This window comes from Grus americana, chromosome 3 (assembly GCF_028858705.1).
Source record: "Grus americana isolate bGruAme1 chromosome 3, bGruAme1.mat, whole genome shotgun sequence".
NCBI classification, from domain to species: domain Eukaryota; kingdom Metazoa; phylum Chordata; class Aves; order Gruiformes; family Gruidae; genus Grus; species Grus americana.
Window position 1 is genome coordinate 103,631,184 of NC_072854.1, and position 13,467 is coordinate 103,644,650.

The 13,467-nt window shown below is 34.0% G+C and overlaps 1 protein-coding gene across 2 annotated transcripts in view; it reads left to right on the forward strand.

The window, feature by feature from the left end:
• The window catches only part of SPATA17 (spermatogenesis associated 17), an 86,247-nt gene that overhangs the window by 22,880 nt on the left and 49,900 nt on the right, over nucleotides 1-13,467 (forward strand). For both annotated transcript variants that reach the window (XM_054821997.1, XM_054821996.1), the window contains exon 6: nucleotides 11,875-11,998. In XM_054821997.1, the coding sequence (XP_054677972.1) occupies nucleotides 11,875-11,998 (124 nt within the window). The remainder of the gene's footprint in view (nucleotides 1-11,874; nucleotides 11,999-13,467) is intronic.

Sequence of the window (13,467 nt, forward strand, 5' to 3'; positions counted from 1 at the left end):
TCCAGATTTCTTCACAGATTCCAGGCATGAAAAACCTCTCTGACACGTCAGTCCATTTTTAGGTCTTCTCTTTGCCTACTTTTATACATATTAAAACAGTTTCATTTACATATATGTTTTTATACCGCATATATGCTTATATAACTGTAGCCTTTTAATAATACATTTTGCAAACCCAGACATTTTAGATGGACTTTTTGTCTTTTTGAAATTGAGATGAACTAGCTGAAGCTATAGAGCAGGCAATACCCTGTTTTAATTCCATAGGAAAGCACTTTCTGAATGCAGTGAGGTTAAGCTAGGAACCATTATGATTACACAGTAAGCTGAATTTCCAATGCAGATTCAGCTAGACATACCTCATGTGCCTTATTCTATTCCTGTTTCTCTTGAGCAAGTGGTGAAAGCAGTCTTACCATGCTTTTTGCTGGTTTTGTTTAATACAGATCAAGTTTTTCAGATAAACATGAATAACATAAATAACATAAGTACCTGGTTAGATTGCAGTCTTTAAAAATATGAAGGCTATATTTTCTCATATATTTTTGTACAGCACTAAGCACACCATTAGGAGTAATGTTAAGCTTTATTTCACTTGTATCCAAAGGAAAATTTTTAATCTGAGTGTGTAGAAAGAAATTTGAGATCCTTGCAGTCATTCACTGGACCAAATAGTCTGTGGTGTAGCTGATTACTTTTGGTGAAGGTAGAATAAAACAGGTGTGACAACATAGTATTGTACAATACAGTAGTTTTATACCTGTGAGCTTTGCAGGCACTCTAGTGTCTGGATAGATTTTTTTTTTTTTTAATTTTGAAATAGGTCTGTAGAATTACTGACAGCTCACAAAACATTTTCTGTGGACAAAGACTGACTAATCTTAGCATTTTGTATTTTCTTATATAGACAGACATCACAGTCTTGTATTTTGTCTGAAGTAGGATCTTCACTGTAAAACAAGTAGAAAAGGGGATGAGGTACAGTTTCATTAAGCTCTAACATATCATTGACTGTCAGGTAGGTCTTGTTATGCTGTCCATCCTCATTTAACTATCCCACAAGATCTCTTAATGAAGTTAAGCCCCAAGTTCACTCCAGTAATTCTGTGGCAAGAGTTTGTGCAATGTAACAATTCATCACTTGTCAGGAAGGCACTTTTAGTTTATACATTTAATAAGGGCATCCTCTAGCTTGGTTAATTAGAAGTGAACAGTTTGCATATTTACTAAATGCGGAGTGTCATTGCCACCACGGCCTATTGCCTACATGAATTATTTCTCTATCTGCAATAAACAGCTGGGTAATTATTACTGCCATAATCAGATAAATTCCCTCTGTAAGGCTTTTCTTACATGGCAATTCTTTGAACTCATCCAAAGCTGAACAAAATTTATGAACTCCAGCAGCTAGGCCACTTTTTCATAGTGTAGTGTCCCTGTTCCCTATTTCAAGGACATGTAGAGTATCATAAATATTGTGTAAATTAGGAGGATAAATATGATTACCTAAAGATTACATATTAATAAACTTGATTTTCAAAATATAATTTTCAGGTTGTAACTGATTAAATTATAGCAGTTCTGGTTTTATCTAATTGTAGAGACATGACAGGCCATCTATATACAGGCTATACTAGGTTATCAGGGAAAAGCTCTACCACTTGAAGACTAAAAACTCATGAAAAAGCATATAAATATTTTTCATGTGCCTTTTGGAGAGCTAGTCATTTCAGCTGTTTAGGTCATTAGAAGTATGACAAATTTTATGTGCCATTTACTCAACTCACTTAAGGCAGTGCTGTTGTCATTAAAACAAGGTGATGGTTCTTTTTGGTGTGCAATTTTCAGTTTAATAATGAAGTATAAAATTTAAATGCATGAATTTATGTGTTACATTAGAAAATTAGATATTTCTTTTATTTGTAAAAACAATTTGTATACAAACAATTATGTAACTAAGCTTGCTCTGTGCTATCTGAATATGCCAGCTCATATGTGAGTATATCTACAGATACATCAGTGAGTACTTAGTTTACACATACAGCTTTTCCAAAACGTGCTGAATGTAGCTTATTTTTGAGTTCTCCAAAGAAACAAAAGAAAATCAAGACGTGTCAATTATTTTAATTAACGCACAACGGTCCATTTGATTTACCACAAACTATCTTGTCATAATATAAGATACTGTATGTGAGTGCAACTAGAAAATTGCTGATATGTGCTCATGTACTTCATAACTCCTTATTAAATAAGTAGAATACCTCACAATTTAACAAAATGCTCAGAGATAGCAGGAGTATTAAGGAAGACCAAACTAAGTAAGGTGTTCTTTGGCACTGCCTTACCGCATGGAAGGCCTTTGAGGCTAGACTGCCTTTCTCATTTCCCATTTATGTGGGAGAAATAGAGACTACAGTGGTGAAGACCTTTAGAAAGAGCCACACCGCAGTTTGTTTTTAGAAGTACAGTATCTATGCGTCGCATTTTTGCAAGTTCACGATTTGATTTTTGTCTGAGGATGTGAAGGCTTATTGATCTTTCTTTGACATTTCGGATGTTTTTATGGTGGAAAATTATGGTCCTTCCCTTTATATTGGTGTATCCTGTAATATCCCATGAAGTTATCGTAGAATTGCATGAGGTGCAAAGCAGTATACACTCTCTCATAATCTTTTTGTTTGTTTGTTTGTTTTAATGGAAAAATGTCTGAAATGAAAAAAGGTATTAAAAAAAAGGAATTAATAGTCTCAGTTAATTATGTTTTGATTTTCTAGATCATTATAAACAGACTCTTCTGTTACTTAAGAAGAGTTAGTTCTCTTAAGTAGTCACTCAGAGAAGAAAATGGAAAACCTAATTGTCTTCTATTTTTACGGTCTAGAGCGGTAATGAGGAATAACAAAAAAAAGTGTTTTTTTTTTCTAGTGATGCTCAAAATAATGTTATTCTGAATCAGATGGTCTACTCTGACTTCAGATCTATCACCAGTATCATATCTATCAATAACAAATGTATAACAATTTCTATTAAAAAGTCATTAAGCTTTGGCTGAACAATCTAGTATGGATTTAAGAATATCAAGATATAGAAAACACCCGTTTTATTCTACTCCAGGAGTTAATGACCTTTGGTGTTCAAAGTATGTCCCATATTTCCCCATTGAAATAGTTTGATTTTATCTTTGAACCATTGGTTCTTGTTATATTCTGCTCTACTAGACTGAAAGCTCCTTTAATATCCAGAATCCATACTTTAATCTACCCACCTCCTAGTATTCTTTATGCTAAACATAAACAATGGGGGTCATTGCAAGATGTTTTCTCTATGCTTAAAATAATTTTTGTGACCATTTTGGACAGACTTTCAAACATCCTTTAGAATGCTATCAGCATCAGAACTCAGCACAGTTATGGTGCCTAAGAAATATAAAAAATAAATTTTTTTTCTGATGTATTGTCGGCTTATGCATAGATTTATGTAGTATTCATCATGGTGTCATAAAAGATCTTCTTCACCTCTATGAATCCTACTCAGAATACTCCCTTTAAAAGCCATAGTTCCTCATACTGTGATCATGATTTTGTTTTAAGCTGTGTGAAACTTTTACTTATTATTATCCCTGTTTCAAATTTTTCAGACTCTTCACCTTGTAAGGATAATTCCATGAAACCATTAAATTGTTTATCCTTGACAGTGAAGCTAAATCCCAGTGTTTTACCTTGAACTGCATAGTTCCTACTGCCTTCAAACCAAATCAACACAACAAAGCGTTTCAAGAAAGCTACATTTTCCACCTCTTTTCTCCAAGTGGGCTATTCTTTTCTTGTCCAATTAACTAGCTGATTGCAAAATGTTTACAGCCTCATCTAACAAACTAGTCTGATCTTTCAGCTGCATGATACCCAAAATGACACAGCACTCATTAGCCTACTTGTACTTGGTGGTGGGAGGCCTCACCGCCATCTAGCATTGTGCTTAGCTACTCAAGATGGGATCTGGTACTCAGATCAGAGAATTATATGCTTAGGTATAGACAATAGAATCTGATTGTTGGATGTACTCTTTAGGCATGAATAATTGGATGCCTAAATCTATAATTAAATGTGGTCTGGTTTATATGGTAGAGTCCAAATTTCAGAGAACAGACTTTAGTTCCGAGTGTAATTTCTTGCATGCCATGCAAAAAAGTGCCTGACTTTTTTGGGGTGTTGATTACTTCAAAGTTTTCAGGACAATATGAGATAAGGTTTCCTAGCACTTCTGAAAATTGGGATCTAGTTGATAATTTCAGTTTGGTAATTAGCCACTGTTGTGAAATCACATACTTACAAGTAGCACTGCAGTATTTAAAAATGCAACAGATCTCTCCAAAAATGATTACATTTGCTATATAAAAAATAGACTAATTTGCTGTGCCTTTCATAATGTTTTATGGTTCATTAAAAATTACATCATAGATGCTCAAGTGTTCTATGAGTGTGGAATTTGAGAAAACCATCAGGTACTGTGAAAATCACTATGAAGTTGTAAGATTTGGCATTACAGCTCTGCTATATGTAATGGGTCAATACATAAAAGCTCTCCCTGCCTTGCCATTGTAAAACCCGTTTAATATGAACAAAGTGTACCATTTTATTTGCAAACATGCAGACTTTTACATGAAAGTAAGTGAAAAATGTGAGTCAGGCAGTAGACCTCGGTCAAATTGTTTCATAATACCCTGAGAAGGAAAATCAACTTAGCTGATGACCTTTAGAAGTTATAACTTCATGTTTGCTTTCTAAATCACATAATGTTGAATATTGTAAATGTTGCCAAGTACCATATATTAAAGTAAAAGGAATACAGATATGTCTACATTGTCCTGCACTGCAGCAGAGAGATAACAGTTAGCTTAAATGAATTCATTCTAGTACTGGGAACAGCTTAACTGTAGCAAAACATAGCAGTGTGCTTTCCTCTAGTTATTACTGTGCAGATGGTAGCATATATAGTCTTCTGGGAATTGCAGTGCCAAAAGATAACATACTTTCACATGACATTCACTAGAAAACTTTCAATGGTATTTGGCTACGGTTAGACATCCTCTTTTAAATGTTGCTGGAAAAATTAAGAACATGACTGCTGTCTTAGTAGCCTAGCACTGACACTGTGCTAGAAATGACCACTGCTGCTAAACTGCAGCAGAATAATTTGTGTAAGGGCTCTGTTGTCCATTCAGGGCCAGATCAGCTTTGTTAACCCCAGATTCTAATTTCACTGTTTAAGATAATTAGTCAGGCTGGTTTTCCATGAAGGGGTCAATTGCAAACAGATATGGAGAGAAAACATTTTTCTATTACGGTTAGCTATATTAGTATAGACCTGAGCATAAATAAAGTTGAACCAGTATACTTGGATCCAGTTCCTCAGCCAACTGAAACTTCAGTGTTGTAGTTACTCTTATGCCATGTCCATAATGGGTGGGTTTTACAGTTTAATTAAATCAAAATCGTTAAGCTAACAAAACATTATCATTTAAATCGGATCTTTTACAGAAATTATTTTTAACTTCACAGCATTTTGTGCTGCCAATGAGTATGAAGTAAATTCAGCTTAAGGATTTATACACAGAAGGGAAAAACATTTGGACCAATAAATTTGCATGTTTCCAGAAAATGGAATAATTTGAAAAGAATATATATAACCAAAAAAGTAGATTTTAAATAGGTGTGGGAGAAAATTCTGTATGAGTTGTTCTTGAAACCTTAATTAGAAGATTCTGTATAATGGACTAGGGAAAATACTCCCTTTTTAGTTGTAAACTGGCTCTGCAATCAGTATTTTGAAAAGCTGTTGCACTCTCTTGAGTAACTGCAGCAGTGGAAATTGGAAGGATAAGAAGGATACATCAGTCTGCTCTTTCCTATCGTCTGGCACATGCTGTGTCCTGATCTCCTGATCTGCACAAGGTATTCATTCACTGTATGCCCTTCACCACTATGTTCATCACATTTCCTACGTAGTATATTGATCACATTGTGGACCTTGACAGTTGAACTGGTATGTCACTTAATTCCATTGGCAGTGTACACTATGTGATTAAGGAAAGATGGGCAGAGTATGTTCTACTATGCACAAATTATAATGGGATTTTAAGGTGTTATGAATTTATTTCTGTAAAATTGATAATCATAGAAACCATATGGGGTTTTTTGCATGCTTACACATTAGCTTTATTTATTTTAATTTTTTCCTTCTAAGTAGTCATATTAATTTCACGTTCACTGCACTGCAACAACTGAGCAGTACCATTCCTCCAGATTCTTAAGAGAGTGTCATGATTAAGTTGTCACATAGATTGATGTAAACATTCATATTTAAAATTAGTAAGAATTTTGGACACCCATATGTGATCGGTCTCCTAGGCAGTAAGATACCTCATACCACTAATAAATGACTGCCTCTTTGACCATCTCTTTCACTGCAACTTGAAATCAAACACTTCGGTCAAGGGATTCTGTCAGGATACACATAGGAGTATACTTCGTGGTGGAGAGGAGTAGGGGGGTTACAGAGCAGCTCTATTCTGCTCAGTAAATCTGAACATGTTCACTCAAAAAATCAGAAAAAGGTTGAGGATGATGAAGCTGTCTGATGGTACATAGTGAACATAAGTATGTGGTATGTGTGTTCTGTTAAAACTTTGCCTTTAAAGTACAGAACTCTCTAAACTATTTTTACATCCTAGGCTAGTCTATACGTATATTTCATTTTTTTCCCAAATATAATAGATTAAAAGTTAAATGATATTAGCATGGCAGGTCATATTCCATTCTCACCTATACCAATATAATGTGAAATCAAGTCGCATGCAGTGGTGTGCCAAAAGTATTGTCCCACTAATTTCATTTTCACTTCCATATTCTCTATTTGAGCAGGGAGGATGATATATAGTCAGGAAGGTAAAATCGATTTAGGTTACCTCCTTTTATGCTAAGGCTGCCTGCTGCCTAAGTTGCGGGAATTTTATGATTTGGGGTCTGAACTATTTAAAGTCACAATAACTTCATACTCTTTCTGGCTACTCTAGGCAACTATACTAATTATTGATTTTCTCAGATGCCCTTTACTTTGCTTAATATTATAATTTTATAGTTATCTGGTCAAAGGACCACAGAATGCGAGTGAAAATGCAAACAGAATGCAATAGTTTGATAATGTTCAATAAATGTAGGTCAGTGTGAATTTGTAAAATGATGCAGTTCTATGCAGAATTATGAAAATCTGTATATTGCTGAAATCATCACTTGAAGACCTTTCCAAAAATGCCAGGAACAATATTATATGTGTATTTTTAACCTTTATACAGACAGCAGGAGCACTGTCAACCAAATTTGCATCTCATAGCTGGAACCAACACCGCTGCCTACTGCATAATGAAGTATCAGAATAACAATAAGTTACCTTGTCATATGAAAATGCTTTATTTTCAAACTATATAAAGCAAATAATTCTATCATTAACAAATCAATAGCAACTTCACAGATTTGTTACACAAGATCATTTTTAATTGTAGGCTTTGAGCCATACATTGATAATCCTATGCCTATTTTCAATTACACAAAACACTCCCTATCACAAGGAAAACACACTTTGTGTTACCCAGTATATTCACTTTTTTAACAAAAGAATGCATCCTAAACTTGTGCTAATAAGTATTGATATTCTTCTCTTCAATTTGTTGAACAATTTTCAGATCATAATAAGACACTACATTTGTGAAAACTTACACATATTTCTCTACAAAGATACTTCTCTACAAATCTGTGTGGGAGAAACTCTGATTGGACTAAGCTTATATGGGAAGCCACGTTTATAGGAAGATGCCGTAGCTACACCGCTGTTAATATACTGAAATAAGCTTTAAGATAATGAAAAGATCATATGCTAAAAAAAATTACCCGCTTTTTTAGTTATAACAGTTTAATAAGCTATTCCAACTATGAAGCATGCAACAGACAGATCATTTATAAAAATAGAACAAGATTATTAATTAACCTAAAACATGGTTTGCGTTCACAGAACTCTTTTTCTCCCAAAAAGTTTGGTGAAGCTTTAGAAACGCAGGCCAAACAATTTGCCCATATTCAGTTGTCCCTCTTCACACTGAACCATGAAAGGTTCATCCTGAAGCAAATTTGGTCCAGATTCCACAGAGTATCATGCATCATAACTGGCATTCGTAATATACAACCCCAAGAAAAGATTGTTTACTATTGCTCAATGAACCCAAGATATATACGAACAAAGAGAAGACTGACAGTAAGTGTAAGGGTTTAATCCAAAGATCATTTAATTTCAATGAATTTTCAATTGACTTTAATGAAATTTGGATTTACTTTCACTGGGCAGGCATACATGTAGAAAGTCGCAAGCATGAAACTTCTCAATAAACACATTTACGTGTAAGCTATCTGGAAGTCTAACTGTATTTGGAAGTCTAAGTTTATGTCTTTAGTGTCACTTATGCTTATACACATCTTTCTGTATGGTAACAGTTAAACCTCCTGCACAGTGCATAACGTGTGTTAATCTCCTAATGTGTGAAACAGTATATTCATATCCAACTACTTTTAGATTCTCTGCTTTTGTTGCTCCTATTCAAATTCTTGAAAGTATGGTAAAAGAGATGAAAGTTTCAGGTTCAAATAGGTTTAGAATAAATCTATATTTATACTAAAATATCTATGCTTTCCAGTCAAGCAATGTTTGGACTACTGTGTATCCTTTGTTTTGTACTGTGTCTCAGGAGAGAATCATCTTGGGAGCTATTATCCCTGAGACAGAATTGTCTGCATGTTCTATACAACAGTGCAGAGCAGTATAATGCACGATAGAAATATTTTAGCACAACTGACAAAATGTGTAGGCTGAAAAAGTATGTTGAAAATTATTTGTAACCGATTAAAAAACCTCAAATTTTAAATAGATTATGGTAGAACATTAATGAGAACGTGTGATAATCAGGAAGGATCATGATGATTTGGATGATAGTACTGTCTAAAAAGACCATGAATTGCATTGAACTTCAACAAGTATTTTAGAGTTCAGTTAATTTTAGCAAATAATGATTATTAATCATTCATTGAAAGTAACTGCTAAATGCAGATTAATGACAATGGGAAACATTTTGCATCCCATTATCATTACATCTGTAATACAATTTTATATTTTTTATCATTATTTGGGGATTTTCATCACTAGTTGTGTTCTAAATAACAAAGCTTCCACATCCACTGTTGGGAAGAAGTACATGAGTATATAAGGTAATGAATAAACTGTAGTAATAAGTTGAGAGACATTTCATCAGTTATAGATAGCAGTACTAAAGCTGAATAGAGGACTCTCATCAAAAAGGAACAAGAAATAGTATGAAATATGTAAAACATGGATCATACACTCTGATATTGAAGGTAAAGTGACATAAAATAAAAGAACAAAGTTGATACTATATGTATTTTCTATTTATTCATTTGTTTATGATTGATTGATATAGAACAAAGAGTTTCCAAGTAAAAATGCTTATGTACCTACATGCAGTGGCTCTGAAATCTGTACCTTAAGGACAAAGAAAGGTCGCCAATCTCTTCAACTCCTAGTTCTTTGTCAAAAATGGACACAGTTAATGAGGTTTGTTTGGTACAGCACAAATTCTCAGACACAGATAGAGATCCTTTCAATGGAAACAAATTTGTTTGGCTTTACCAGGTTACTTAGCGATTAATAATAGCCTTGAGATGCAGGTCAGAAAGGTCATCATCCCCGCTTGCCAACACAATCTAAAATGTGCAGCTAGTCCGGCTCTGCAGGCTTTGACGCCCCGAAATGCTATGCATACAGTAAAACAGGCTATTTTCCAACTTCTTTTTTCATATTAATAAGCAATTTTCAAGAGAAGGGTGGCAAAATGGGGGCCATGCCACTCTAAGTAATTCATTTATTTTGCAATTTAATCTTATGTTGGAAAAAAATTACACTGCTGCAAAAGCATAGCATGGTGATTTTTAAACGTCAGTGTGCTTCATAAGTAACCTTGTATGAAATATTGTATTAGCGGCCTTTAACAGTAAACTGCAACAAAAAATATTTCCAGAGATTGAAATAGACCTATGCATCTTTTCTGATCTTTAATTTATTTCCTTTTCATTCTATTTTTTTTTACATTTGAAATAAAACATGCTTAATTACTTGATATTTTACTTAATTTATTTGATAAAAACTTGAAATATAGCATGAAACAAAAGTTCTACATGGGAACTTGTATTTAAGAATGTGATTTCATAGTGCTCATATTTATAACGCATTTATTGCTCTTTCACATATTTTGATGAACTAACAACATTATGATAATTAAAATATTAAGAATAAGTCTGACTCACAATCATAAAAACACTTTCAGGAGCAACATGACTTTCCCATGGGATTACTCATATCAGCAAACTTATTCATGTGCATATTTTGACAGGGTTTGACCCTTGTCCTAGAGTGTCTTATTTGGTACTCATTGAAACAACTGAGATTATTAATATGGACCTCTCTAAATAATCTGTTTTGCTGGAATATTTGAATTATCTAGATACGTGAATAGTATATTTTTCTTTGCTTTTTATTTTATCATGCACACACATGCTTAAAAAAATAAAGACTAGAATTTACGCACTTAATTAACTTTTAAACAATCTAAATGCTTGACTGAATGTGCTTGGTGTCTATGGCACACAGGTTAATTTGAACTAGCCATTTCTTAATAACAAAAATAACAAATGTTAATCAAACTAACCTTTTTTAACTGGGTCAAAAATATTCCATGCACATTCACTGTGCACAATAACACGGAATTTTGTTTCTTATAGAACATTAGTTCACTCCAATGTTTGCATAATTTATGGCAAGCCTGGCTCTATGAAAAAAGCCATTGAGGAGAAAATCTTTGCCCATTTTCTGTTAAAGTTTTCCTCTAAACATTCAATGAAAATCATGAGTTTTCTCCATTCTTCGAGAGCTCGTATTAGGTACAGTTCCCTATTTCTTTTATCACGTAAGAATTCTCTACAACCTATTGAATACACAGACCCACCCATGTAGAAGACACTCTGTGTTTGCAAACCTCCGTAACCCACGAGGCAGTTACGTTCCTGTTTCTTGTGCTGGCCCGTACTGTTGCTATCAGACCAGAGTAGAAAGTGACCTGTGCAAGAAGCCTCATGCTATGGAAACTCCTCTAAAGGACGTTGCACATATAAAAGGTTTACATCCAGTTCTTCTCTATGCTTACGTTCTCAACCTTACAAAAGCCTCAGGGATCTAGGAGTGAATGTCAATTCTTCTCCTGTGTCTACTATTGTTTCTCATTCTATAAGGTCTCCCCTCTTTGCAGACCAGAAGGAGGTGTTGCAAGGCACTGGCTGAAACATGAGGGAACAACTTTTATTTTGAAACCATTTGAAGGAAAATCACCAAATTGTAATAACTTCTGCTTAGAGAAATTCAAACTGAAATGACTCTTAATGAGAAAAAAAGAGACACCTATGAATGCTATTTTATCAAGCTATAAAAATCCATAGGGTGACATTCTTCAAAAGAGTAAGCAATATGAACTCATATACTGTTCATATTTTTTATCATTTTAATCCTATTTCTTCACAGTTATATCCATATAGAATCCCAGTGCTGTGAAACTGAATGAACTGTAATTTTGCATTCCAGTGGTGTCAGTATACTGCTAATAGATAATAGCAGAACACTGTGGAGCTATAAAGGGGTTAAAGTAAAATAAAACATTAACATGCCTTTTATTGTCATAATATAATTGGCAGGCTTATTTTATTACAGGAATGAACTCCAAGAGTACGCAGAAATGAAAGAAAATGAAGAGAAAAGGAAAGACCTAGAAAAAAAAGAAAAGGAAAAGAAATACCAAGCCCGAAAGATGCATTACCTCCTTAGCACTGAGCAGGTTGGTATACCTGTCCCTGACAGCTCATGCAAACCACTTGGGCCCCCAGCCTGACAGAGATAAACTAGCAGGCTGAATGGGACATGACTTGTTGAAAAGATATCACAAAGACACTACTTCGAGTTCAATTTAGTGCTTTTCTATAGGCAAGAGCAGGTACCATGACTATTCCGTGACAGCAGCTTCATAGAGGCAGCATCAGCACTGCTGGCAAAAAGAGTCCAAGTCAGCAGTTTGATCTGCCACTGTGATAACACAACACGAAGGGCATAACCTCGCTTTAAAAACTCATTTTGACTGGCTTATTGTTGTGTTGTTGCACTTGTCAAGAACTAACAAGTTATTAAGCTGAGAAGGGATTTCATTTTTTTTCCCCTTTTTTTAATTGAGCTAATGCTTGGATTGGTGCTGTGTTCTGCTTGTTTTCAAGATAGATTGTAAATGCAGGTTTTCAGCTAAAGCTTTTCCTAGAACTGCCTGAATCAGCTTATTTAGTGTGATTGTTTTCACATAGAAATGCCTTATAAATTTTAAATGTTTACTGATTAATTTGTTTTGTATTGATAAAAATGGTATATTTTTTCAAGCTTTCTTATGTAAGCTGCTTTACAGACAGGTGAACATGGCAGTAGATATACAAAATTGATACAATTGGTAAAGCTTGTGGGTTTGACTTTTTTTAGTCCCCTTTTGTGAACTTCTGTAAAAAAAAAATATTTTGTGTCCATAAATGCTTGGTGACTGGTTATTCTTCTTATGAATAAGGACTTAATGTGCAATCAGAGTATGCTAGTATGAACTAAGTGCTTGCTTTTCATAGGTTGTTACTTTTAATCTGTGTTTAAGAACTGGTAATCCTAAAGAATGCAGGAAAAATACCATGACACTTAGTGACAGAGTATTTAATCTTTCCCTCTGTTTGGGAATCATTTGTGATCTATCCAATAAATAGAAATATAGTTTAATTAAACTGGATATGAGTTAATGCAAACTCAATTTGTAAATTAAAGTAATTTTATTTGCAAAAAAATAGCATAGTAAAATAATAGTAAAAAAATAGCATAAAAAGTTTTCTGAGTGGCTTTTAGACAGGGGAGCTAGTTAATACCTGAAATTAACTCACAATAATTGATTTCTCCAGATGTAGATCTAGAATATTAAGAATAATCTGCACAGTGTTTTTATATTAAACTGTAGAAAATTGGGAATTCTTGTTTTGAACAGAACAATTTATATAAATAAATGCATAAACATTACTATGTTTACCTGGAGTACAAAAATTGTCACTTCTTATGATACTGGCTTAGCAAACTGTAACACATTTTTAAGGAATGCCAAATAGTGCCTTATTTCAGCCATCCACCTGGAGGACTGCTAGTAGAGGGCAGCACTAACTATTACGTTCTAATGAATTTGGGTTTCTAATTTTACAGAATTAGAATTTAGCTAGCAGTGTTTTGTAGAACAAA